The 27097-nt window shown below is 60.6% G+C and overlaps 1 protein-coding gene and 1 long non-coding RNA gene across 2 annotated transcripts in view; one reads left to right on the top strand and one right to left on the bottom strand.

The window, feature by feature from the left end:
- The first annotated feature begins 4989 nt into the window (after positions 1-4989).
- Positions 4990-27097, top strand: part of ASAP3 (ArfGAP with SH3 domain, ankyrin repeat and PH domain 3) — a 31964-nt gene continuing 9856 nt past the window's right edge. Inside the window, exons 1-13 of the mRNA XM_014523813.2 lie at positions 4990-5886; positions 12655-12727; positions 14234-14379; positions 17250-17324; positions 18199-18248; positions 18568-18694; positions 21393-21478; positions 22392-22467; positions 23699-23785; positions 24217-24326; positions 24953-25022; positions 26367-26454; positions 27059-27095. Of these exons, the coding sequence (XP_014379299.1) occupies positions 5761-5886; positions 12655-12727; positions 14234-14379; positions 17250-17324; positions 18199-18248; positions 18568-18694; positions 21393-21478; positions 22392-22467; positions 23699-23785; positions 24217-24326; positions 24953-25022; positions 26367-26454; positions 27059-27095 (1151 nt within the window). The 5' untranslated portion in view covers positions 4990-5760. The remainder of the gene's footprint in view (positions 5887-12654; positions 12728-14233; positions 14380-17249; positions 17325-18198; positions 18249-18567; positions 18695-21392; positions 21479-22391; positions 22468-23698; positions 23786-24216; positions 24327-24952; positions 25023-26366; positions 26455-27058; positions 27096-27097) is intronic.
- The window catches only part of LOC112551640, a 24772-nt gene continuing 15436 nt past the window's right edge, over positions 17762-27097 (bottom strand). Inside the window, exon 3 of the long non-coding RNA XR_003095936.1 lies at positions 17762-18224. This is a non-coding gene — a long non-coding RNA (uncharacterized LOC112551640). The remainder of the gene's footprint in view (positions 18225-27097) is intronic.

Below are 27097 nucleotides of genomic sequence, written 5' to 3'. Positions count from 1 at the left end.
AGGCCAGGCTAGGGTCAGGGCACTTGGTGGCCACGTCTCCGCAAGCTGCCGGGCAGAGCTGGCCAGAGGCATGTGCCCCCAGCCCTGTAAGGAGGTCTTGGCCTTGGCTTTGGGGAATGCTTAGACTGGCACGGAAGAGTTGGTGACCGCGGGCGCTTCCCCAGAGCAGGGTGGGGAAGCCTGGGCTCCCCCCCACCCCCAGGGACGCGCCTTCCTCCTGGCTTGCCCTGTGGATCTTGCAAAAAACCAAAAAAAGTCATGTCTGCACATGGACCCGGCTTCCCCCCCGGGAGCCAGAGCCCACCCACCACGCGGCGGGGAGAGGAGGGTGCTCCCGGGGAAGGGGAGCTGTGGGCAGAGGTGCGCCCCTTGCTCGCCTGCGGGGGCAAAACACATCTGCTCCTGCAGCTGCTCGGGCACTGGCGGGGTTAAGCAAGGTCAAGGGTCACTTTAGGCTTAGGCTCCACCTAGGCTAGGACCGGATCCAGCCTGAGCTCGTATTGCCACCTTGTGCCTTGCCGACGACACTGCAGTCGGGCTGCAAAACGGCTTCCAGCTCCTCGCTGCCTTTGGGGTGGAGTTTCCCCCTTTCCTCAGTTTCCCCAGCAGCTGGGAGAAGCGTCTGCCTGGAGAGATGCCCCTGCTGGTTCCCCACCCGGAGCCACCGTCGTGCTAGCAGTGGGTGCCCGGGGCTGCAGCTTCAGGGGCCTACTTGTCATTCCCTCCCACAAATGCTGGGTCACCCCTGATGCTTCCCTCCCTGCTCCCCATAAGGGGGAATTGCCACGAGGAAACCACCTGGCGAGGCGTAAGCAGTCCTGCAGCCCCCAGGAAGCCTGGGATAGCCTCGACCGGGGTCCTCCAACTCTCTCCCTGCCCTGCGCCTAGGGTGCAGCGATTGGCATGAGATGCCCCCAGTCCTCACATTGCTTGTTCTGCCCAGGCTGCGAGGTCCCGGGTGCAAAGCCGTGCACGGCAGAAAAACTCCACCTTCCCTGCAGTGGGTTCCCTGAGGCATGAGAGGGGCTCAGCAGTTATGCAAATGCAGGCCAAGGTAACGGGGTGGATCAACTGCTGAAGGCTCCCTGTTGTGCAGGGAGGTGGGTGCATGTCTCCCTCCCCCTGCCCAAGGGGCCAGGGCAGGTTGGAGCACCCGGGGCTTTGCCCTGCAAGGACCAGGCACTTGGATGCACCCCCTTGCCGAGGAAGGGCTGGTGGGGGGCAGCACTGCGCCATCACAGCCGTAGTCCCAGGGTGCAGGCTTTGCATAAGGGAGGCATTCGAGGAGGGGAAACAGCCCCGTGCAGCTCTGCCTGGCCGGGCTGGGCTTGCTCCCAGCCCCATGCAGAGCACAGATGGCTCTAGCAAAGCCCAGGCCCTAAAAGACAGCGAGTGCCCTCCTAGTAAGCAGAGGCTGAGGGACCAGTGAGTTGAGACCCCCCTTGATAGCAGTCACCAGCCCCCCTTGTGCCATGAATCTCGATGCAGTTATAAAGCCAGGTGAAGGAAGCACTGTCCCCATTTCACAGCTGGAAAAGCTGAGGGTCAGGAGCCAAAAAACATGGCAGAGGAGGACTGTGGGGCTGGTGTGAGTGGCTGAGATGGAGGGGGCTGTGTGTGGTCCTTGGCCTGGAGTGTCGTACCTGGGGGGATCCGCGTGAAACCGTCCCCGGGCAGGCCCCTGGGTCCTCACCGTGCTGCGTTCAGGCGGAGGGCACGGCCCAGCCCCCTGCTCTCCACCCCGTACCTCCCTCGCCCTGCCCCTGGGTCCCCCAGTGAGGAGGCCCGGGAGGCTTCGCTGCCCCGTGTCATTAGGATCACGCCTGCTGCTTTGGGTAAAAGCCATGTTGCAGCTGCAGGGGCATCGATAGCTGCAGCTCTGCGGCTGATAACTCAGCCCTGCCGGGAGACGTGGACTGCCCAGGCATGTTCCCCTGTTCCCCGCTGCAGCTGTCCCCTTGGCCCCGCTCTCCCAGGGGCTGCTCAGCTTGGCTCTCGCCTTTGCGTGAATCTCGCTGGCAGGGCAAAGTCTGAGACCCCGACTTCAGCTCGCTGGTCCTGGCGCTGGTGATGGGCTTGCTCCCTGACCAGCAAGGGACAGAGCCAGGTGTTCCTGATGCCCAGGTCTGTGCTCAGACCCCTGCCCCTTTTAGGCAGCTGGGGGTTCAGCTGTCCCCCCCGCTCCCCCGCCACAAAAGCCAATGGCACCCAGAGCCGGGGGCTGGATCTTGCCGGGCTCATGCACCCCGCCCAGAGCATAGCTGGCGCTGAGGGGGCAGCTGGATGGAGCCCAGCCCAGCTGCGATCCCGGGAGCGGGGCCAGAGGGCAGCGAGGGGCCCCCTCCCCTGGAGGCAAGAGCAGCTGGTCTGGCCCCATCTTGGGGGACCTTCCATCCCCCCCACTTGGGCCCCCATTTTGGCCTGTGGCTAGGTCCCCAGCCTGGCAGCGGGGAGCGGGGGCCGTGGTGGCTGGGGCTTGCGGCAATTACGGAGCCCAGCGGGTTTGGAAACCCCGGATTCATCACATTCCTCTGGTTGCAGCAACAGGGCTGGAAACCTCCCTGTGCAACCCGGCCTCCCTCCCTCCCTCCCCGGCCGGTCCCCAGGGCCTCTCGGGCAGCCTGTTAACCCCTCCGCTGCCAGGCTCTTCTGTGGGGGGGGCCAGGAACAACGAGACCCCCTGAGGCATCTCGGGGCTCCCAGGGGCTCATGTCTGGTGGCGGCGGAGCCGCTGCGAGCCCTGGAAGCATAGGCAGCGCCTGAGGGGTTAACTTCCACTGTACCCCAACTGGGCTCTTAATAGGGACCTCCTTGCACCCCCACCCACTCCAGGAGCCAAGGGTCCAGCCCCACCAGGCTCCCCTCGCACAAATGCTCCTTGCTTTCAAGCGCTCCAGGCTGGGCAGCCTCCACGCATCGTGTACAAGTGCCTCTTTGGGGGCAGGCAGGCCCCCCTGCCCCGTTCACGCCCTCCAGCCCCGCGCTGCCTTCCCAGAAAGATGTTGAGTCAGAGCAAGTCGCGGGGAGGCCGCAAGCAGCTGCCGGCCCAGGCGGCAAGTGAGTCAGCACGCCACGCCGCGCCGCGTACAGTGCTCGCCTCCCGCCCCGGTACAGTACGGAGCTGGCTCGCGGGAAGCCCGGCGTTGCTCCAGGCTGCAACCGGGACGCGGGTTCACAAGCTAGCAAATGTCAAGGCGCTGGCTGCTTCCTCCTTGGCCAGGCTGGGCAGGGGGAGCACAGGCTGCGAGCCTCCCTGGGGCTCTCGGAGGACTCCGGTTCCCTCCACCCTTGGGGGTGGTGATGGGGGCCAGGGAATAATACCACCGGGGAAGCCCCGGTCTTGATGGGTGGCACTTAGGTCTGGTTTTATTCTTTACTACAAGGGCTGAGACTCTTCTATGTGCCCCATGGATGCACCGGGGCCTGCTCTGCTCCGTTCGCTCTCAGCCCCTCGGCAGCTCTGGGGTTACCCCCGTGCGGGCAGGGATGGGGCAAGGCCAGTGTGGAGCAGGGAGCTCCTCCCGGGTGAACCGGGTCTGCCGATCTGACTGCATTCCTGGGCCCCGGATCCAGAACAGCCTGCTTGCTGCCTCTGCAGCCGGGGCCCGGAGGGTCGCGAGAGACCGAGCCCTGGGGAGAGAGATCCTGATGAACCGGATCGCGGGCGCAGCTCTGCTAGGGGTTGTCCCTGCTTGAGCTGCAGCATGACGGTGCCCGGCGGCATTTGCCCCCTCACTTGTGCTTTGCGCTTTTAAGCTCTCTAATGCGCCATAAATGCTCTGTCTCCCCACACCCAGTGCCCTGGCACATGCTCCAGCAGTCCTGACTGCCTCCAGCAGAGGACAGCAGCATGTCCATCTGCAAACCAACCCATTGTCTCTATTGTTATCACTGCCCGCCCTGGGGGGGCCCACGGGAACGTGCTGCCCAGATGGCACCAGACGCAGCCAAGGATTTCCTGGCCCCGGCCCTGCACTCGGAGCACGTGGCGCTGGGATGCCCCCCAGGCCGGGGCAGCAGGGAGGGGCAGGGTGCTGGAGCACGTGTTTTGATCTCTTCCAGTGACCGATGAGATCCAGGCTCTCTTTGTGGCCAGCGCAACTTGCTTTTCCTTGGAGCAGGGGTGTGGATCCCGGCACCACCGCCAGATGCTGACGCGGGTAATTGGATCTGGCTGTCCATGCAGCGTTTCCATCTGGAGACAGGATCTTCTTCTTGCGCTTCCCGTCCTAAATTGCTGCGTCCTTGCGGTGTGCTGTTAAGCAGCTGCTGCTCTCCACCCCAGACCCGGCTGCAACCCTGCGCTGACCCTTACACTATTCCTACACGATTCACGTCCCCGTACCCTCCGGCCGGGGTGTGGTGAGGCCCATCTGGTTAATGTTTGCAGTGCAGAGCATGATTGTATTGAGGGCCGGAGAGGGGCTGGACCCTTTCAGACCTATTTTCATGGTCAAGGGGGTGAGTGGGACCCCTCAGAAAAGGGGCAGTGAGGGCTGACATAGCTTTGTTCAGTTTTTGAGCTCTGGTTTCATCAGGGCAGCTTGAGCCGGACTGGAGACTGGCAGAAACTCGCACAACTGGGGTTCTCAGCTGATTTCCTGGGTGATCTGGGATGCCTGTGTGTGCCTCTTTTTCTGAGAATAAAGAAACTGGCTTTCCTTTGTAAGGACGCGTCTATGCCGTGGAGGTGCTCTGGAGGAACGGCGGAATCGGCGCGACGCTGCGTCTGGAACGATGCATCTCCCCCGAGGTTGTGGTCCGACCCCCTTTCCCTTTTCATACCCCAAGCAACTCCCCTTCCATCATCCCAGTTCCTCCTATGGGTCCTTTCAGAGCTCAGCCACCAAGAGTTGCATTCAAGGCGCACGGCCCCGAAAAGCTGCTTTCGGCTCCTTGTGTCCCATGGATCCACTCTTTGCCATCTGCGTTTGATCGAGACTCTGGACTGCCGGGGCAGAGTGCGTGAAGCCGAGCAGAAAGCTGTTGCTCGTGGTACGAGCAAAAGAGGAAGAAGCAGCTTGTGGCTGGGGCTGAGGACCTGGTAGATCCGGATCCAGCTCCAGACTCCTGTGCAGACCCCGCGAGCGGCATCGCTTGAGCTGTGCCACGCTTCCCGGGTTGCAGAGCAGAGCAGAGCAGAGCTCCCTTTGGGCGCTTGTACACGTGACGAATTCGATGTTGCAGGACGGGGCCTCTAGGAAAGCAGTCAGGGCTGTCCTGGAGGATAATGCAACGAGTAGGATCGAGAGCCTTGGAGAAAGAGGAACCCTCCAGCATCAGAGCCCCCCCTGCGGCGACAGGCCCCGAGCCTGATTTGCCGTACGAAGCTCAACCCCCGGTTGCAGACCTAGGATCTGTCTTTTCTCAGCCGACGGTGCTGTAGACGCGGGAAGAGCCCAGAAGGATTTTCTCTCTTGAGTTCGGTGTCGGAGGCTGCGCTGGCGGGGCGGGGGGTGGGGGGAGACTGCATGCACTTTGCCTTTAACAGGCTGCGGGCCAAGGCTCCCAGCTCGCAGGCATATATGCATTGGCAGTGTAACAATATCTCCACGTGATTGCAATGAAAGGCTTCGCAGAGAGGGAGGGAGGCAGGCAGGCAGGCGAGGAAGGCGCTCACAAAGGCTCCCAAGCGCCTCTAGGCACTCGCCCCGAGCCGGCACCAGCTGGGATGTGAGGCTGCCCCCAGGGGTGCGGGGTCCCGGCTCGCTCGCCTCGCCTGCTCCCGGCCCCGCCAGGTCCAGGGGAAACCTGCCCAACATGCCCGAGCAGATCAGCGTGTCGGAGTTTCTGGCCGTGACTGCCGAGGACCTCAGCTCCCCGGCCGCCTCGGCCTTCACCTCCAAGATGCAGAAGTGCCGGGGAGCTGCCAGTGCCCTGGAAGAGGTGAGTCGAGGCGGGCAGGGCTGGCTGGGGGGGCCCTGCCTCTCAGCTGGGAAGCCAAACCCCCAGGAGCGGGCGTCCTTTTGTTTCCTGGGAGGTCTCTTCTTTCCTTGAAGTTTTCCCCCCAAATCAGGGTTGATGTCTACGCTGTCTTTGAGACCCGCACAAACCTGCCAGGAGACCCTCCAGCCAAGGGAGTTACCTGCCTCTCTCCCCCTGGGCTCACTGCCCTTCTTGCTGCGTTGGAAAGCAAGGCTGGCTCGAGCCCCCTGAAGAGGTTAGGAAGGCAGAAGCTTTGCCAGGGACGTTGCGGGCTGCATGCATCCTCTCTGCTGGGATGGGAGCCTTGATTCGGGAGCATGAATCCACCGGGGCCACTTGCTCACTCTCTTGCTCTCTGGTTCTGGACCTTCAGGCCCCTCCATGGGAAAGGCGGGATGCTCACTTTCTAGCAACACCTACCAGGGCCCCAATCCTGCAGAAGCCCATGCACTCGCTTACCCTCGAAGCACGGGATTAACCGTGCTGGCTGCAGCCAGGGGGTTTCCAGCCTGATAGCGTTTGCAAAGGGGAACCATGGAGAGATGAGAACCGCTTTTGTATATAGACGGTTTCACTTCCAAGTCCACAGGGCTGTGAGGTAGAGCTGGTTCCTGCCCCTTGGCCTGGCCGGCATGGACTTTCCCTCCTCGCTTTGAAAGGAAAATAAGTTGGGGAGAAGTTTCTGGTGCTGGCGGAGCTGGTTTGTCCCGAATCGTGCCCCCAGAGCCGAATTTGAGTGGTTCTTGGTGGTTGGTGCTAAGTCCATATGGGCCTTGGCCCTGCCGGGATCTGCAGAGACCAGCTCAGCTCTGCAGAGCGCTGCCCTGTTCGTCTGTCCGCAGCGGGGATGTCCACATGAGCCTGACTCCACGGGGCGAGAATGGATGCCCTTGGCTGGAGGTGGATCCCAGAACTGGATCCGTGCGAGGCTTATGCTGTGCCAGTCCGGCTGTACCGAGCAGTTCTTGCCCTTGAACCCCTCGCCCTGCTGCCTGCAAAGCTCAGGCTGTGAAGCCAGCCCCGTGACGGAGATGTGCCACTGCAAACGGGACTTTTTTGGGGGCGGTTTGCACCACGCTGGCTAGGCAGGGAGTTAGTGCTGGGACTGGGACTGGTCCTGTCCAAGGAAAGGCAGCCTGAGCATTTCTGTGCTCTTGGCTATATGGCCTTTTTAATAGCTGAGTTACACAGCCCTGCCTCTTATACAGCTGACTTAGTGCCTGGGTCGTAGTGTGGAGCGGGGACCCAGCTGGCAGAGAGTAGAAGAAACATCACAGAAGCTAGCAAGGAGGTGGGCACATGGTTTGGGCCGGCTAGGAGGCACCCGGGCACTTGACAGGCATCTCCGTGTGAACGGGAACAACCTTGCTCCTGCCTATAGTGCCTTTCATCAGAGGTCCCCAAAGTGCTGCATAGTCTTTGCTGCCGTGGTGGGGTGTGTACGGGCTTGTTTGTGAGCTGCCAGCTGGTGCGGAGACCTTCTCTGGCTGGGTTGCGCAGGGGAGGGCTGAGGGTGCCTCTCTGGTGTTTCCCAGGCATCCCCGAGGCCCTGTAGGGTAGAAAATGCCCCATCCTTGCATTGGAGTGGTACTAGCGCTGCTCCCAGGTCCCTGGGCGTGGGCCAGAAAGGGACCACACGGCATTTTTCAGCATGCAGAGGGAGCCCGAGTGGGTACAGTTTGCCCCAGCGGGCTGTCGTGCCCTGAGCGTCCTCGGTGTTACAGCAAAGCAAACTCAGGCAATGGGTGTGCTGGGCCTGCGCCTGGAAAAGATCTGCTCTCTGGCCTACGTGGCTGGATACTCTGTCTTTACAATGCGACCACCTCTGGGGTGGAACATGCGTAACCATTCACGGGAACAGCCAGGAGGAAAAGTGACCAAATTAAGCTATTGGAAATGTGGGCAAGACCTTGGCCTTAAAATCCCCCTGGTCTGTCAAGCAACACCCCCGTCCCTACAACTGCCGGCGTAAAACGGACAGCAGATGATTTGTGATGAGGGGAATATGGGAACTGGCACCAATTTTGAATGCAAATCACGCACACGCCTGGAGCCAGAAGCCCCGCGGCTCTTTGCAAGAATCCCGGCCTCCGTCCCAGCCCGCGGCCAGGGATCAGCAGCTCTGTGTTTCGTGGAGGATGGATCCAGGGGCTGCTTCCAGCTGACTCCTTGCTGGGCTCTGACGAGCCCCAAGCCCGGTGCCATCCAGGGAAGGCTCTCGAGGTCCTGTCCCCTCCGCACCTCCTTGCCCTCCGCTCCTCAGGGGCTGCATCAGGCTGCATCTCTTTTTCGGCTCCTACAAGATGAGCTTCCCCTCCCTCCGGGATTTAACCTCGTGTCTTGCGGACTGGAGCGAAGGAAGCCCAAGCCCCCAGGCTGTTGCAGCAAGAGTGGGCAGGAAGCGCGTGTGTCATCCAGGGGCAGAAGTGATCTGGCCTCTCCTCCCCAGAGTGGGTTCAGGCATTGGGGTGAGACAGTTGTGCCCCCAAAAGACCTGTCTCCAGCCTCCGTGTTGGGGAGCAAAGGCAGTGTCGTAGGATGCCAGGCGGTTTGGGAGGACTGGGTGGGTGAGCGAGGGAAAACCAAGGCCAGTGACCAGCTGCCCAATGGCAATTCCTGGCAGGGTCCTAACCCGGGCTCCCTACGCACGGGGTCTCGGCACAGCCACCGTGCTGCCTGCCATCCCTGCCCGTGCTGCCCGGTAGATGCCCCCGGTGCAGCTGCATTGGCAAAGTCGCGCTTCTTTGGGGACTGCTCGTTACACTTGTGTTTTCGGGCCCGGAGGAAAGATCAGCTGAGCTGGAACGGACGTGCCCGGGTTGGGAGCGAGCTGCCAACCTAATGGGCAGGTAAAGCACCCTGGACATGGACCGAGACCAAGCAGTGGCAGAAGCAGGTTCCCTATGAAGAGCAACAGGAAACGCTTATTCCTCTGAAACACGCCGCCCGGGGCCTGCCACCCGCACGTCGAGGCGGTTGAAGATCTGCTGTTTCGAGAGCCGCGTCTCCTCCAGCAGTGGAAAAAGCAGTGGAAATCTTTCGGGGGGGGAAACAGGCTCTTTCGTTCCAGCCTCCTGGAACCGGTTGGCCTCGCTGCTCCGCTCCCGACGCTCGGGGCATTGCAGCGGCGTGACTCAAAGGAGGAAAATGAAATGTTTTCACTGGAAAAGGCGACGGGAAGTTCTCCAGTCGCTGCGTTCCCATGAAGCATTTCTGAGATGCGCAGGCATTTGTTTCTGGCCTGCTCCGTGGATGACGAGTAGAAAGGGTGGCGCGTGGCTGCGGGGACACGTTCGCTTCGCCGCTGCTGGGTGGATGGAGCCCTTGTTTTGGGGCCAGCCACGGCCCTGCGGTGTTCATGGGGATCGGGTTGAAGGCCTGAACGCTGGCCCCCTGCCCCTTCAAGTGCAGGGGCACGCACACTCAGAGTACCCCCAGCCCGGGCTGTGACCCACCTTCAGCCTGCTGGCTTTGTCCTAGGTGTCAACCCGCCTTTCTCGAGCCTCCTTGACCACTGCCCGTCTGCTTGGCTCGGGGCGAGATGCCCCCATTGAGCCAAGTGGACGGGGTCTGTGTGCTGCCCTCGCCGCCAGGAGCTTTGGCTGGCATCGAGGCCACAGCGTGAAGAGCACAGCAGGCCCTGCCTGAGGAGCGAGCAAGGCAAACTGGTCCATTCTCCCCATTTCCCAGGTGGGGAAACTGAGGCACCGGCAGCAAGCAACCGGCCCGGCCCCCTGCCAGGAGTTTCTGGCAGGGCTGGGTCTTGAAGCCCTCACTGCAGAGTCTGTGTTTCCCCCCTCTGTCTCCTCGGAGGGGTTTTTTGCTGAAAGCCCCTCTGCTCTGGTGTAGAAAGCTCAGCCTCAGGGGTTGTCTCCGCCGCCCCTTGCAGCACGAGGGACCTCCCCGGCCTGCTCCAAGTCTGCGCTACCCCTCCCCGCTCTTGGCCCTCCCCTCCTCTCGGCTCCCCGTCCTCCCCGTCGGGTTGTGTTACCGAATAAACAGAGCTGGAGTTGGAAGGAAACCCCAAACACCCGGCCAGCGCAGTGGGGCTGGTCGGCATCTGGCTGACTCCTGGAGGGGGGCCTGGCCTGGGGTCCGGCCTTTCCTCCGCGGGGGCTGAGTGCAGCTATCCCAGGGCCAGGCTGGCTCGGAGGACCTCAGCACCTGGGACGCGGGGCTCTTTTAGCCACGGCACCGGCTGCAATGCAGGCCCTGAAGATGGGGAGCTGGGGGCTGCGTGTGCTGGGTCCTTCCCAGGACTTGCAGCCCCTGGGCAGGGAAGCCTTCATCCAGTCGTTCAGTGCCAGGGCCCATTCGCTTCGTTCCCATCCCGGGTCCCCTTCCCCGTGCTGCCGGCTGCTCGGGGCAGGGTGGCTATGGGGCTGGTTTTAAGGAAGAGCCGTGAAAACGTGCAATGCAGCTGCCCCAGGTCTTGGGTGAGTGCAGGAGTGCTACCCGTAGTGGGAAGGGTGAGGGGACCCTGGCCTGAGCAAGTGGTCTCTGGAACAAGGGCAGGTGCGACCCCACTGACGTCTGACCCGGTCCCCCAGCTCCAGGCCGGAGTCCAAAGGACCGGGCCGTGTTTGCCCTGGGTAAAGCTGGAGTTCGTCTGGTGCCGGGTGCTGCACGTGCCTGGAGTGACATAGCCCCTGCCCAGAGGGATTGGTCCGACTGAGGGCATCTGTAACCAGGTGAACTGAGATTTGGGCTGGTCAGGTGATTTTCCAGAGGCCAGGCCATGCATCAGTGGCAGAGCTGGGAATCGTGCCTACATTTCCGGAGTCCCGGGCACCTGTTCCTCTTCGCTTGGTCTCTCTCTCTTCCCTGTCCCACAAAGGCACCACCTCCTGCCACCTCCTTTGGGCCCAGAGCATGCTCTCGGGGAGCTGCTTCAGACTGGCAGCTGCCTCCTGGGACCACCATCCAGCCCCTTTCCTCCGCCTCGATTGCAGCATCCCGTGGCCTTGTCTCTCGGCCTTCATTTGCTGCTGCTCGTTGAGGTTTCCCTCTGCAGCCCAGCACTGCTGCCCGTTGGCTGTGCCTGGGCCGTACCAGCTGACTCCTTCCCGGAGCGGCTGGTGTAAAGAAGGACTCCCATTGATCATTCACGCCGCGGAGGGGGAGAGAGGAGAGTTCAGAGTAGAAGCCCCCATCTGCAAGGCTCGGGGCTGAAATGCCATTAGCAGTGAAGTGCTCTGGATCAAATCCATTTGCTGTTGGGGTCCCTGGGTGGTCGCTGTGCCCGTCTGCAGGTGCAGACATCTCCTGACATGCTTTTCCTTCCAGAAAGACGCGTCTATAGGGGACCTCTGCCTCTACCGAGCTGGTCTCTGCTGGAGAAGGGAGGCTCGCCTCGGGCCTGCCAGATGCAAGGGAAGGAGGGGGCTTCCAGCCCTGGCAGGTGCCCGCTCTTGCTTCTGACCTGAGCAGCTCAGCAGGAGGTCAGACCTTCGTTGCCACAACGCTGGCTTGATCCGTGGAAAGGATCCCCCTCTCCTCTGCAGCATCTCTTTGAAAAGATCAAATGTTTTTGTTCAAGCGCCGGATTTGCCCTGGGAATGAATCCAGAGCCTGTGCCCATGCAATGGGAGTGTCCCGGTGTGACTGAGTCTGGCACTTGCAGTGGCCGCATGCCCGTCTGCAGGGTCTCGGGGGCGGGGGTCTCTCAGTGCTTCAAGAGCCTGCATGGGATCTCCATGATGGATCCTGCACCCATATCCAAGGGGCTGTGCCCAGCACAGCTGCCCTGGTGCCGGGTGTGCTGGGCTAGCGGATGTGTTGTAGCCCCAGGTTGGTCTGTTGATGCTCAGGACTAGGTAAAGCTGGATGCTGCCAGCGCCCCTCCATGTTGACTGTTTCAGTTCCTACCCGTCATTCAGAGAGCGGAAGCACATGCATGCACGTGTGTGTGTGCATGCACGTGTGTGTGTATGTACAGTTGCCCCCTGCTAGCAGACGCTGGTGTGAAGTTGCAGCAGCACCAGCTGGCAAGCAAAGGGCTGTGGGGAGAGAGCCGGGCCGTGCATCCATCACCTGGGTTGGGAACTGCCCTGAGCGTGGGCACTGATGTCTCTCTTCCTGCCCTGGGGAGGTTTTCGGAGGCTCCCCCACAGCCAGACCAGGTCCTCGTGGCACAAACTTCCAGCTGCAGGTGTTGAACTCGGTGCTGCGTATCTGGGTTGACATGGGGCATAGGGCTGACCAGACCACGGCAGGCAGGGCTTCTCGACGTGGCTAATAAAGTCCGTGGACTGATTGCCCAGCCCTGTCGATATGTGCTGGCGTTGCTGGTGGGTGCACGGCCTCCGGGCCTGGCTGCCTTGTGCTCTTGGGACCCTGGTGGTCTCGAATCGGCTCCTGGCTCTGCTGTGACCCTTGTGCAAGTCCCTGCCCACGTGCCTCAGTTTCTCTGTGGCCATTTCGAAGGGGCAGTGAGTTGTTTGGAGAGTGGCGCTAGCGGGGGGCACGGCTCCCATGTGTGACCCGAGCCGGGCTGAGGGCACAGGCTGCTTGGCACTGCCAGGCCCAGCCCCCCCCCCATGGCTGGGAGCCCTCCAACAACTCTCTCCAACCCCTGGCTGCGCTGGCAGCTGCCCTGCACATCTGCATGGGCTGGTGGCGGGCATTCAAAGGGGCTCTGTGTGGCCAGCTGGGCTTGGGCCAGGCGAGGGGGGTGCGGGGAGGATCTCCACCGTGCCCAGCAAGTCTGACAGTCTTTTGTGCTTGCAGAGCCTGGAGGGGGACCACGCCGTTCTCCAGAGGATCAGGAAGTACGTGAAAGCGATCCACGGCTCCGGGCTCAGTAAGTTACGCTGCCAGATGCTTCGGCAGGCCCCGTGACGGAGGGAGGCCTGTATCGCTGATACCCCTGTATCGCTGCCCCTAACCCTACCTGATTGGGGGGAGAGATGGGTCTTTCACCTCTGCTCATCTTCCTCTTAATTCCCCAGTTAATCTCACTTTTATTATTAGCATCCATCCACCATGCTTGTCTCCACCGTGCTGATGGCAGGAGGGGGCCTAGGTCATTGCTGCAAGCAGATGGAGCTGAACCCCGGGCAATGGGCTTGTGGGGCATGCAAGGGGCAGGATCGGGGTGGGGCTGACCCACAAAACAGGCCCAGACTTTGGGGTTGGAAGGGGTCCGGCCAGGTCCCCCTCTCTCCCCAGCAGCCGTCAGAGCGACCCGGTGCAGCGAGGCCTCGGAGAAGGGAGGGACCTGCCGGGAGAGGAGCTGGGCTCCGGGCAGCAGCAATGGCCTTTGGACCTTGACGCTGGTGACTGTTGTGCTGAGCAGCTCTGGATTTCCCTGTGCTGCGCTGGCTTGTCCCTGCCCGGTTCCTGCTCCTGGCAGATCCCCTCCCAAGCAAACCCGTGCCCTGCCCTGGGCTCTTCAAGCTGCGCGCTCTCCAGGGAGGGATTGTTGGCTTCCCTCTCTGTCTCCCCTGGTCTGCCTCTAAGGACCAGGTCATCAGCAGCAATTCACTGGGGCTCCTGGGAAAGGTCCCATGGGGGTGGCTGGCACTTGCATGCTTTTGAAGTGATGGATGAGCGCAGGACCGAGCCCAGACCCCTGAAGCATCTGTCCTAACCACTGAGCCGCCCTTCCTTTCCCCCCTGGTTGATGTGAGTGGTGTGGCCCTTCTCCCGGCATGCTGGGATGAGGCAAGGGCGTTATTAGGGGCATCAGGGGTGGCATGGATCTAATCCAGGACTGCAAGCAATGCCCTATTCCTTTAAATAGGCCAGTAGTCCCACGTGCAAGTCCACCCCGGGGCAGTGTGAATGACTCCAGAGCCAGGTCTGTCTCCTCCCAGCAAGCGGCGCTGCGGGAAGTGGCAGGAGGGCCGGCTGGGTCGGCGTTCGGCGCCGTTGCAGCCGTCACAATAGACGGCAGTGCCGGGAGCCAAGAGCGATTTCAGCAAGGGCAAGAAGTGGCCAGTCAGTGCTACGAGTGGCACAGGCAGCCTCTGCGTGGCACAGGGCAGACTGGGGAGGGGACAAGCAGCACGGTGGTAAAGAGGGCAGGGAGCGGAAAGCAGAGCAGTAGACAGGGCAGGGAGCAGAAAGCAGAGCAGCTGATTGGGCAGAGGAAGGGGATCGGAGCGGCACTCCTGAAAGGGTGCAGGATTAATTTGTGGCACGCCTGCCCACAAGGTTGGCCCCCGCTGAGCAGAGGAGAGGCTGCTCCCTGCCGTGCCCACCCCCCCTGGATGGAGGAGGGCCCCAGCCGGTGGGCATCTTGCCGCAAGAGGCGTCTCCACCGGCCCCCCGCCCTCAGCACCGCCGCGTCTCCTGTCCCCCGCAGCGCACGTGGAGAACGAGGAGCAGTACAGCGAGGCCCTGGAGAACTTCGGCAATAACCACCTGGCCCAGAACAACCACGAGCTCTCCACGGGCTTCCTGAACCTGGCCGTGTTCACCCGGGAGGTGACGGCGCTCTTCAAGAACCTGGTGAGTGTGGGCGGGGTGTAGACATGACCTCTGCCTCTTGCAGGTGGCCCGTCTACACTCCCGGACCAGCATCGACGTGGCCTTCCTAGGAGCCTACAGGGAAGGGAGGCGGTGGGGCTGGGGGTCACCTTGAGAAGCGGGTAGGAGCAGGCATGGTGGGAGGGCTGGGCTGCCTCTTTTGCAGTCTCCCTCCCCATGTCTTCTCTTGGTCCCAGTGCTGGGCTGCATCTGTCCTGCCCGGCAGACCTGTCAGGGTGGGATCCCCTGCAGCAAACCCTGCCAGGCTGTGGCTGAGCGGGGAAAGGCAAATAACAAAGTGCCGACCGGAACGAAGTCACCGGCTCTAAATCTTTCGTGGTCCAGCCACGCTGCCAGCCTCCCGTGCGTGGTCAGGGGAGACCTCCCAGCCGATTCGGAGATCCACAAAGGTCGCAGAGCTGATGGCTGGGGCTGCTCCCTCGCTTGCTAAATTGAGCAGGTCTTCGCCCAGCGGAGCCCACCAGAGCAGCTCCAGGCCAAGCAACGCATCTCTTCAAAGCGCGCCTGCCTCGGCCAGCTGCAGAAGAGCCAGTGCAATACTGGCATCTCCCTTCCGTTCTCCACTGGGGGCTTGTTTCTGACACTGGGTGGGACCCGCACATGGTGTATGCACGTCCCCCGTCCCTTGGCGCTCTCACCTTGTTGGCCAAGAAGTGGATTGAAGCCATGCGGAGAAACGTACAGCAAGGCTCCTGCGAAGGCCCACGGGGCAGGGCATGGTGGGGGGCATGTGACAGAGCAGCAGCCTGATAAAAGCCAGGAGCGAGCATTTCCTTGACATCTCTTGTTTGAAAGCAGCAAGGCACTGCTCAAGGGGCCGAATGACCCTGAGAGCTGGTTCCCTGGAGGCATTTGGGTCATTGCGGTATAGGAATAGGGTGCTGAGAAGGGGCTTGGGAGCAAGAGCCCACGCTCTGGGGCCTTGGAGACTGCCAAGCCCTTGGGAACCATCAACCCTAAAGCCCTTGGGAACGTCACCCTGCAGCCTGCGCAGCCCTACGTCGAGCGGGTACTTGCTCTGGGCGCAGGGGGCAGATCAGCGATGTTTGCCCCGGGTCTGCTCAGCAGAAGGCTGCTTCGGTGGCTCCTCCTTGTTCTCTCCGTGTCACCCCAAGGAAATTCCCAGCCCCGAGCTCTCTGGAGCTGTCTGCGAAAAGGAGTCGAGCCAGTTCCTCCGGTTCCCGTGCTCTCTTCTCTGCGGTGCCGGCGCAGGTCTCCCCGTTCACGCACATGCCTGTACATGCCCTGCACACGCCCTGGTGCAGCTGTCGGCATGCACGCACGTCAGGGGCGTGAACCCTGCAGACGGTGGAAACCTTTTCATTGCTTCTCCCCCGAGGGCGGCTTCTCCGGGCAGGGTTTTCTGGCCTGCTTTGTAAGCGGGTGCCTGACGAGGGCAAAGGCTGGCTGCAGTTTGCTCCTGGTATTCGCAGGGGACCTCCGTCCCAGTGTACTCCTCTATCAGGGCAAGGCAGCTGCTGGCTCTCACTGTCCATTGCAGGAGGCCAAGGTGGCACAGACACTTCAGGAGCACACAGCCCACCTAGACTGTGCGTCCAGCCCCTTCTGCATGAGCGCAGACCTTGCCTCCCTGGGCCCCTGCCAGCGCCCTGCTGCAGAGCTGTGCCAGGGGAGCCCTCCTCGCCGCAGCGCTCTGCAACCCGGGCACGGCGTGTGCCTGCGGGGCAGCTCCTGGCTCCAGTGACCGCAGTGATTCGAAATGGTTCTCGTCCCGTCCTGCCTGGCCACCCAGGGGGGAAACCCAGAGCGGGGCCAGCTGTTCTGCCTCCGTGTGCCAGCTGCTTGGGGCAGAGCTGCCAACGTGGGCAGAGAGCCTGGGGTTCCTCCTGCGGGGGCGGGGATGCCGGGATGCCCTTGCAAGCACACGCATCCCTTTGCAGGAGGCGAGGACAGGGGGATTGCTGGCAGGGCCAGGCTGGGGCTCCCCATCTGCACCCACCTGGACCCCACCGCGGTGATCTGTAGCCCCCTTTGCTCTTCCCAGCCAGGGTCAAGGGTTGGGGTGGAGGAGGGGGAAGGGGCGGCTTAAGGCCTGAGCCCAGGGAGTGGTGGCATTGCCAGGGCTACGGCAGGGGTTTGGAAGCACTGCCCTGCAAAGGGTTAAGCATGTGTGCACCAGGCTAGCTCTGGCCACCCAGGGGGGCTGGCCTGGGTTCAATCCCCTCAGGCAAGTGGGGGCTGACAACGTGCAGGACGGAGCTCACGCCCTTGCTGGCATGGCTGGACCACAAACCACATCAGTGCTTGGCCTGCTCAAGCCCTGCTCTGTTCCCCGCCTGCGATCAAAAGCAAGTCTCCGGCATCGGAGCGCGCTACAAAGCGCGGCCAGAGACTCGTGAGATCGAGAGCAGCTGGGAGAACACCACCAGCGCAAGTTGCACCGGGTTAGGTTTCATCTCTCCCAGGGCAGACACCCCTGCCTCCTAGCCTCCTTGGGCCCCTGCGAAGGCCCACGGGGCAGGGCATGGTGGGGGGCATGTGGCAGAACAGCAGCCTGATAAAAGCCAGGAGTGAGCATTTCCTTGGCATCTCTTGTTTGAAAGCAGCAGGGCACTGCTCAAGGGGCCGAATGACCCTGAGAGCTGGTTCCCTGGAGGCATTTGGGGGCTGCACGCGGCCCGTGGCATTCTCCCCAGCTCGAGTTCCCACTGCAGCTCCCTTGTTGACCAGCCAGTCCTGACAGCTGGAGCACACGAGGATGCCTAGTGCAAGGAAACCCAGGGTCTCGGGGTGGAGCCATGCTGGGTGGCATGAGGGGCTAGGGGCTGCCTCTGCCACTGGAAACCAGCCCTGGTATCTGGCTTTTCTAGGTGCAGAACCTGAACAACATCATCTCCTTCCCTCTGGACAGCCTGCTGAAGGGGCAGCTGAAAGACGGCCGGCTGGTGAGTGTGTGGCAAGCTCGCTGTGGGCTCGGAGGCTGGAAGGGGACTTACTTAGGCAGGTTTTGGTCCGTTTTGCCGTGTCCTTTGCTGGGGGTGAAGGTGGGCCCTGCTGTCCACAGCAGGTGCTTCCACGAGGTCCCTTCTCCATCCCAGTGTGAGACCTGCAGGCCTGCCCTGTGTCTTGGAGGGTGTCTCTTCACGCATCGCTTGGCTGCGCTGCTAGCAGCAAACCCACGCGCCAGCACGCCACCGTCCGTCCCCTCCCCAAAGGCTGCGAGTCCCAGCCAGGATGCTTACCCGCCCAGCTGTGTCATTGCAGGCAGCCCAGGAAAGAGGCACACGACAATTTAAGCTACAGGGACTCTCCCAGACCGGACTCCGCGCTGTTAGGTGTATCATCTGCATTGCAGCAATGCCTGGTTGTCCTGCTTCAGCTCCAGGCCCCACTGTGCTAGGCGCTGTACAGAGCGGGAGAAAGGCAACCCCTCCCCCAAAGGCCAGTGGAGAAGACAAACAGGAAAGACTGATGCCCATTTTATAGAGTGGGAAACTGAGGCACAGAGCCATTAAGTGACATGTCCACAATGGGAGGTATCCATGGCAGAGCTGGGCTGTTGGTCCGGTGCCTTTATGAAGCAGCAGTGCTGGGCTTCGGTCCAGGGACCCGTAGGCAGCAAGGGGGCTTGTCCTTTGCCCTCTGCCCAGCTGGCACAAGCTCCTGGGCAAGAGCAAGCCCTGCGCAGTGGGGTCATGACAGTCCCCGGGGCTGGCTCAGGGCTTCTATGGCAAAGGCAGATCTGAGCCATGCCCCGAGCCCGCGACAGGCAGAGGCGACGGCCTCTCGCTCACCGCGGCCGCTCTCTCTGCCCCGCAGGACTCCAAGAAGCAGATCGAGCGCGCCTGGAAGGATTACGAGACCAAAGTGTAAGTCGCCCGCGGCCACTAATCCCCCTTCTCCCAAACAACAGGGCTTTATGTGGGGGCTCCCGCCAGCCTGCTGGCTTCCCGGCTGCCCCTAGCACTGTCCCCCGGCCAGCGGGGCCCCATAGCAGTGCTGTTGAAACACTAATAGGACCCTGGGGTGCCCTGCTACCCTGCTCTGGGAGGGGGGTTCAGCTGTTCCCATCTAGCTGTTCCTAGGTGTTAGCTGTGCACCCCGCCAGCATTGCTGGAGGCAGGCCTCTCCCAGGCCCTGGGGCTGGAGCCGTTCTCAATAGCACCCACGGCCGGCCTGTCTCCCCAGAGCAAAGCTGGAGAAGGAGAAGGAGCGAACGCGGATCGCGGGCGTCATCCAGACCGAGCTGTCGGCCGTGGAGATCACCGAGGACACGCAGAAGGAGCGCCGCCTGTTCCAGCTGCACATGTGCGAGGTGCGTGTCCCGGCTCCAGCCTGGGGTCCCCCAACCATCCCCTCCCCACCACGAAGGGATGGAGCCAGCGGAGGCAGAGGGGGAGACATGCCCAAGGTCCTATGGAGAATCTGTGTCAGAGCCAGGTATTGAACTTGCATCTTAAAGCCTGCAAGGCATGGCCAGCCTTCCTGACCCCTCTCTAGGGCTCTGCCAGCTGAAGTCCAGCCCTGCCTGACTTGACGTAGCTGCCATGCAAAGCTTGTATGCTCAGGGCATCACGCCCCAGGCTTTGAGCTAAGCCTCCTTGAGACAGGCTAGTAGCCACTGTTGCATCCAAGAGGCGCTATGACTGTGAGCAGCTGCTCAGGGCTAGCCATGTGTAGCAGCGCTGCTTGCCACGATGAGCACACGTGTGCCATTGGGCAGGCAGATCTGTGTCTTCTCTTCCTTCTTGCTCCACTCACCCCATTAGAAGAAGCCTGTAGGGCTGCAGGGAGCCCTTCTCCACCCAGGGGAACCCCATTCAGAGTCGCCGTGCCATGCCACGGCTTGAAGTGTGCTGGAGGAGACCCCCCAGTGACACGACACCGAGCCCTTGGCAGGCTGGAGGTGCCCGTCCGGCTGGGCTGGCATGCAGGGGAGGACTGGCTGAGTTGCTCGGAGCCGGGCAGGGAGGAGGAGGGTTAAGGCGTAGTGGAGCCGACAGCCGCTTTGCAGCCTTGTTGTGGTTTGGGGCTCCGGCCAGGAGCCAGGCAGTGAGTCATGCCTTTGAATAGCTTCACTGTTAAATAAATAACAGCACATGGAAGCACTCGGCGCAGCGCCGGGGAGGGGCTCTGCGCGCTGCAAGCAGAGCGGAGAGGTGTGGACAGGACCTTGCAGTCTCTTCCAGGCCCCGGTCTGGATTGTGCCAAAGGGGTTTCTCCCCTTGTGAGGTCCCTCAGTGCACTTGGGACTTGCAGTTGTCTCTCTGTTGCCCTTGGGATCACCCCCCACCCCCCATCCATGCCAGTCTGGGGAATCCCTCTTCTCTAGGAGCAGTGCAGGGTCTTTGATCCCTGGAGCAGCTGTTCCCATTATCCGGGGCTTTTCCAGCCAGTGATTAATAAGCTGCTGTGCCCAAGTTTCCCAAGCTGCTGCCTGCCCGGGGGTGGGTCAGGATGGCTGGACCCTGTTCCAGCAGGGAGCTGCGTGTCCCCCGACTGCAGCCAGCTCCCCACGGGGTGCTTGTGCCACCGGGGCCCAAGGCAGGCTGCTTTCGGCTGCTGGCTGCTTCTCCAAGCGAGGGCAGGACTGTGACAGCCTGGGGACGCTGGGGTCTGGTCCTGATGGCAGCTGGCTCCTGGCAGGTCTTAGGGCCTGTGCTGGCAGCTGCTGCTGTGTGCATAGACTCCTGCTTGCATGGAGCAATTTATTGAGTTTTGCATGGAGGAGATATGCTCAGAGTGGGGAAACTGAGGCACGGAGAGGTGACGGGACTTGCCAGAGGTCCCCCAGAAAGTCAGTGGCAGAGCTGAGACTAGAACCCCGGCGTGCTTTACAGCTCTGGCCGGGGCACGTTGCACCCCCCGCTTCGCGGCCCTGTTGCTGGGCCTTCCCCACGTCCATCCAGCCGCTGGGTGCGAGAAGCAAAAATATCCTGTCCCTTCCCGGCTGGGAGGCCACGTACAGGGAAAACACAGGGAGTCAGGCAGCCCCCTTGTTCCAACAGACATGGGATCTTCCCAGCTAAATCCTAACCCCCTTCTAGCTGCTGGGGCCAGGGAGACCCCCCAGCCAAACCGCTGCGAGAGCTTGCATTTGGCTTGGACCCGCTACAAGGGAACGGAGGGGGTCGCGGGGGTCAGTTTAGGGTGGACGGAGCTCGCTCGCAGGAGCTAAACCCCTGGTTCAAAGGGTGTGAACGGAGCGGTTCCACCAAACACGGGCGGTCTTGCTGTGCTTGCCTGGGACCGGTTTGGTTGAGGGCCGCTCTGGCGGGTCTCTCGTCTGGTCCCAAGCGAGTTTCTCTCAGCTCAGATCTGGGCCCAATAACTGACTTACCTGGCAGGGGAAATACCCTGACCGGGATGGTGGCAGGGGAAATACTGCGGCCGAGGTAACGCAATTCAAATGGCACCGTGTAGCGGAGGGTCGCACCCTTGCCTGCTTGCAGACAGGACTCCCTACGAGAGCCTCATCGTTAGCTTCCCGCTGGCCAGCTTCCAGCGGGAGGATCTCGGCTCCACGCCGACTTGGTGGAAATGGGAGATTCCTCCCTAGCTTGCTCATGCAGCCGTACGGCTGAGGACACACGAAACTCGGGGGCATCCGAACCCCAAGTCTCCGGACTTGCACGTAGGATGCCTGCCAAAGGATTTGGAAGTATCTTGAAGCCCCAGGCTGGGGTGGAGGATGCTTGCCGGTAGCGGGGCCACTTATGGTTCTTGAATAATTCACATGGATTTGGACCTGCTCTGGTTAATTTGACCTGGGACATGAGAAATTTTCCTTAAAAATAAAATAAAGAAAATTGACCCCAATAGCTCTGCTTTGCACCCAACACCAGGAGCTGAACCTGGGCTCTGCAGCTCCTTGCACATGCTTAAGAGCAGGGCAAAAGGAAGCAAGAAGTCCAGGGTTTCTGCAAAGCCAGGCCTTCCCCCTTGCATGGCCCAATGCTAACAGAGCCCCTGCCCCCAGCCTCCTGACTCTGGTGTGTCCTCTGCGTCTCTAGTACCTGCTGAAAGCCAGCGAGAGCCAGATGAAGCAAGGCCCAGACTTCCTGCAGAGCCTGATCAAGTTTTTCCACGCGCAGCACAAGTAGGTACCACCCGACTCCCCGCAGGAGCTCGCCCCTTCCTGGCACCTGGAGATGTAACTCTGCAGGAGATCTTGCAAAGCAGCGAGTGGCCAGGGTTAGCCTTGCAAAAACCCAGCTGACTTCAGCGGCTGTGAACGTGCAGGACGAGGGTGTAGACCTCTTCATTCCGTATAGACCCCAATTTAGCAAAGCACGGAAGTCCCAAGGGAGCTTGAATATGCGTGTTTGTCGCATATGGGTGAGCTTAAGGAGGTGTGTTGAGTCACAGCAAAGAATATTTAACTAGCAAGATATCCGGGAAGCGGACACTTTGCTCAGTGTCACAGATCCATTACTGAACCAGTCTCTCTCTGCAGCAATACAGCACCCTGCAAGTTGCAATAGTGTGTATTTTTTCCCCTATGCGGTGCATTGGTTCCTTACCCATTGCATCAACAATACGTCCAAGCCCCGTCATGTGAGGACCTCAGGGTGTGTTTGGAGAAGCAGTATCCTGCATCTTACCAGCGGGCACGCTGTGGCACAGAATTGACAAGAGTCTCACCCAAGGTTAGATAGTGGTTCAGTAGCGGCGCTTACAAGTGGAAGCCAGGAGAGGTGACAGCAAGCAGTTGGACCTGAGCAGTAGGCGAGAGAGGGGTTTCTTCCAGCCCAAAGTGTGGACGTGCTGAGACCTGGGGCTCTGGGTTTAGTGCTGTCCCGATGCAGGTGTGGGCATGCCTGCACTGCACTCACTGCTATGCCATGTGGCCATGCCAGGAGAGAGCCAGCGCTGGCAGGAACGCCAGCGGGAGGCTGGATGTGAAGGGCCTGATTGCATTTGATGTATGGCGTTGCAATGCCTCTGCATAACTGTCCTCTCTCCCTCCCTCCTGCCCCTTTCCTCATTTCTATCTCGGTTACGATGACCAGCTTCTTTCAAGACGGCTGGAAAGCGGCGCAGAACCTGCACCCATTCATTGAGAAGCTCGCTACCTCCCTGCACGCAGTAAGTGACTGCCGCCAGGAGCTGCTGAGGGTTGCAGCTGCTCAGCCCTCTGTAGGGTCATGCCCTTGATTTTGATTTTGTTTCTCAAAGTGGACTCCAGTGCAGGGTGCAAACCTGCCAGGGGGAACCTCCGGGATCTCCTTCGAGGCCGAGCTGGTCCTGGGCATTAGACCAGTGCTTTTCCCTTGCATGGCAGGGAGATGGAAAGAAGTGACGATGACTGAAGTGTGCTGCGGGTAGGGTCCCTAGCAGGGACTCGCTGCTGGTGCTGGGTACATGCACAGCCCTGGCTCTGAATTTGAAACCACCCAACAGAGCCTGATGAAACAGCATCGACCAGCACAAAGCCGTGCTTCCCTAATCTACTAGACCTCCCTGAATGCATCAATGACCAATTGGGGTTGTATTTGGTAGTCAGTAGAGGTAGCCGATGACCAATGGTAGCCAGTGACCAATTGAGGCTGTAGTTAGCCTGAGACAAAAAGAGATGCAAAAATCTAGAAGTCCTGGTTCAGAGATGATACCTTTTATTAGACCAACTAAGAAATCGCACAAAAATGCTCTTTTCCGGCAAGCTTTTGAGCTCACAGATTTCCATCTTCAGCTTCCTCTGTGCAAAAACAAAGTTTATTTCCTACCTATGGCGACTTGTTAGCATCTTTAGTTTTCCCTGAGCCTGATGAAGGGCGCGGGAGACCGAAAGCTTGCAGAAAAAGATCATTTTTTTTGTGATTTCTTAGTTGGTCTAATACAAGGTCTCATCTCTGGACCAAGACTTCTACATTTTTGCATTTCTTCAATGACCAGTTGCACACTCCCGAGCAAACACTGCTGCCGGTTAGTGGTAGAAACAAGGTGCCAGGCTGGTGCGTGTTGAGCCCTTGCACTGCTTTTCCATGGGTTCCTTTGCTTCCCCGGTGTCCGATGCATCCCAAAAGCTACGTCTTGTTTGGGAGCATATCTGATGGAGTTTCACACGTGTTGCCTGGAGATGCAGCTCTCCGTTTGGCTCCCCTGTAGACCAGCCTCCAGCTGCCCTTCTCTCTCATCTTGACCGCAGCATCCGTTGCTAGCAGCGGGGTCCCCTCCTTCGCTATGCCTGGCTTGGCCTGGCCAGTTGTGGAGCTCAGGCGAAGCTCGGCCCCTTTGCTGCCAGGCGGGCAGTGTGGCTGTGGCTGGGGTGATGGGCGTGCTTGCACAGGTCCCATCCAGCAGCTGCTTCTCTTGCCAGCTGCAGCAGGCCCAGGAGGAGGAGGTGAAGCAGCTCACGCAGATCCGCGACTCTCTTCGCAGCACCCTGCAGCTGGAGAACAAGGAGGTGAGGCTGCTGAGCTTGGGATGACCTGGTGCCTCTGCCGAGAGACCGCTCCCGGGGCTGGACAGGAGCGGCCTGCCTTGGGGATGGGGGTCCCAGGGTAGGGTAATGCTGGGGCTCAGCTGCTCCCGGTCCAAGAGGCTGTGCAGATGCCCAGCATTGTCCCAGAGGATGCTGAGGAAAGGAGAGTGATGGGACCAGGAAATTAGCCACCTGTGAGGGACACGGATACGGTGCAAGGTGGCAGGAGCAAGAGGCAGAGTGCAGCCAGGGGAGGGCTTTCGGAGGTAGTAAGGACGGGCACTCGGAGATCTGGGGTGATCGCCGCAGGCCCGGTCCTGCCCGGTCCTTGGAGGAGATGCTCGGGGCTTGTGAGGATGAGGTGGCTGGTACCACTTTGAATGTCTTTCTCCTCTTCCCCTCGGTGAGCTCAGGAGAACCTGAGCAGGAAGAACTCGGGCAGCGGCTACAGCATCCACCAGCACCAAGGGAACAAGCAGTACGGGACGGAGAAATCGGGCTTTCTCTACAAGAAGAGTGACGGGTGAGCATGAGACGCCCCCTCCTTGCTCTGGTTACCAGGACGTGCTGCTTCCTGGGGCCTGAAGCTATTAGTGGCCCAGGGGGCAATTTGTGGCAGGGGCAGGGGCAGGTCACCGAGGATCAAGAGGTGGAAGAAGTGGTCGGGAAAGGGTTTTTTTTGCCCAGTGCCCTCCAGCAGGTCCCACTAGAAGCCAACAAGGGTCCTTTCTGGGTTAGTGGGGTTGCCCATTTCCTAAAGGCCCCACTTATCTCCTGCTGGAGCCTCAGCAGGGAGAACAGGACCCAAGGGAGATGTTGCCCTGGGTCAGGACTGAGGCCTGTTGCAGGGGGACCTTGTCTGCAAGCCGTGGTCTTCGAGGTTACCAACGTTGTCCCAGCTTCCTACAAAGGCAGAGAGAGAAGAAGCCTCTTAAGGGTGTGGATGGGGGTTGATGGGGAGTGAGGGACGAGGCCCTTGCAGCAGAAAGATGGAGACCTTGGGAGCGTCTCCACGTAGGCCAGCGGGCACAGCTCTGCTGAAACCATTGCTGAGAGGAGGCAATGGAGGTGGGTTCAGCCCTGGCTTTGGGGGGATGGTGACATGGGGGGCACGGCACAGCCCCTCACTCCCCGCTCTGCCCGCCCTAGGATCCGGAAGGTGTGGCAGAAGAGGAAATGCGGCGTGAAGTACGGGTGTCTCACCATATCGCACAGCACGGTAAGGCTTGGCAGCAGCTGGGGCAGCCTCCGAGCTGGTCCCCCAGGGCTTAGTGTATACAGCAGGACCTGGGAATGATTGGCCTGCAGGTTTCATCTGTTCACACCCTCCATCCAGCCACCCTTTTCCTTCCATCTCCCCTGGATGAGCGCACGAAGAGCCAGCGAGGCGGCGGTCGTAGGCTCCTACGATCATAGGAAAGTCAGGCTGGAAGGCACCTCCTGACCTCCTCTAGTCAAGCCTCCTGCTCAAGGCAGGATCATCCCTGAGTAAACCCATCGCACAGATTTCATAGACATTATAGCCACTGGACATTAGGGCTGGGAGGGACCTCGCGAGATCATCTGCTCTAGCCCAAACTAGAAACCATGCAGTGCAGATGGAAACCCTTTACAATATCCATCTCTGCCTCATCCTGTCATGCTCACCTTGTGTGCATTGGTGGGGAGGGAAGCCACCAGCTTGTAGCCCCAACGTATGGCACGGAGCAGTGCAAAACAGCAGTTTTGTTTCCTAGAAGCCCACCAAAGCTGAGAACTGAATCCTTTATAGGTTGCTGTAGGTAGGGTTGTACCCTCCCAATGCAAGTCTAGCACTTGGACAAGATCAGCTGTTCATGAAATGTTGGGCAAACCCGGCCCAGGTTTGGGTTTTAAGGATGCTTTAGATTGGAGACTGCATAAAAACTCCTCAGTTGTCAGTGGCTCATTGGAGAGCGAGACTGTGCCTACGAGAGAAACCCTTCAGTGCCTTGTCAAGCAGAAAGAGGTAGCTCATAGACTGGTAGAGAAGCAGGGCTGGAAGGGACCTCCATAAGCCACCTAGTCCAACCTATCCACCCCAGCATCGCCCCTAGCCAAACCATCCATCATCCGTTAGCAAAACGACATAGTCAACCCTGCTGCAGTCTGCAGCCTGTTAGCCCAGTCCGTCTGAAGTCAGGCAGGAGGCAGGGTGGGGTGAGAGAGTCAAGAGCCCCTTGAGGGTGCAGACAGTAGACAGAAAATAAGTAAAAAAGAGGGCTGCCCTCCCAAGGCAGACGAGGCAAATTGCAGCTTGAAAGAGGGAAGCTGCACATCCGCTGCAGCAAAGGTCCCATGCTTTGGCCCAGGAGAGCAGAAGGAGGCTTAGGTATTGTCCGGGGACAAGGTGGAGGAAGCTGTGGCCCTCCGAGACCACCGGGACTGGGTTGTTCCCCACGGGGAGGTCTCCCTTTGTTCACGGTTGGAGAGGCAGCCTTGGGACCCAATGCCTGCGTTCCCTAATAGTGACCGGTGCCCCGGGAGGCCAGCGTCCCCTCTCTCCGCGTCCCGTTTCTACCTATCCGCTCGGTTCCCTGCACAGATAAACCGGCCTCCCGTGAAGCTGAACCTGCTGACGTGCCAAGTGCGGCCGCACCCCGAGGAGAAGAAGTGCTTCGACCTCGTGACCCGTGAGTGGGGTCTTGCCTCTGGCAATGCAGCTGCTCCCGTCTGGGTCTGGGTCTAGGAGGCCATTTGGGCTCTCGAAGCCCTGTGCATCTGGTTAGGAGATGCCTTCCCCCCTGCAGCTCCGGACACCCTGTCCGATGGTTACTGCCCGTCAGACCACAGGGATTTCGTCTGCGTGCAGGCAGCCATGAAAGCAAGGCTATTCCAGCTAGAAAAGTTCCACCAAACTCCGAGGCAGCCGCCTCCGAGACAGATTTCTGCCCTGCTCCTTCCTCCCGCCTCTTCCCCGCCAGCCCCCAGCTCAGCCCGTGCATTTAACCCCTCCAGACCCTCTTTCCGCAGCCTCTCCCTGGCTGAGGATGCCCATCCCGTGTTCCCTTGCTGATGGCTGCAGATGTCCCTTGTGGAGTTTAAATGAGGTCTGCCAAACCCGTGATTCTCAGGACGTAAAGTGCCAGGTCTCTGGAAGTAAAAGGCAACAGCTTTACGCTGTGAAAAACCAGCTGCTTGGAACATCTGGAGCTGGGGGCAGATCCTGCCGGGAGAACTGAGGCATCCTCAGCTGTTGCAAGCTTGCCTTCACCTCTTCTTTCCTTGTCCCTGCAGATAACAGGACGTACCACTTCCAGGCGGAGGATGAGCAGG

The sequence above is a fragment of the Alligator sinensis genome, unplaced genomic scaffold (genome assembly GCF_000455745.1).
Source record: "Alligator sinensis unplaced genomic scaffold, ASM45574v1 scaffold1123_1, whole genome shotgun sequence".
NCBI classification, from domain to species: domain Eukaryota; kingdom Metazoa; phylum Chordata; order Crocodylia; family Alligatoridae; genus Alligator; species Alligator sinensis.
The sequence above is the reverse complement of the archived record's forward strand: the minus strand, read 5'-3'. Positions and strand labels throughout refer to the sequence as shown.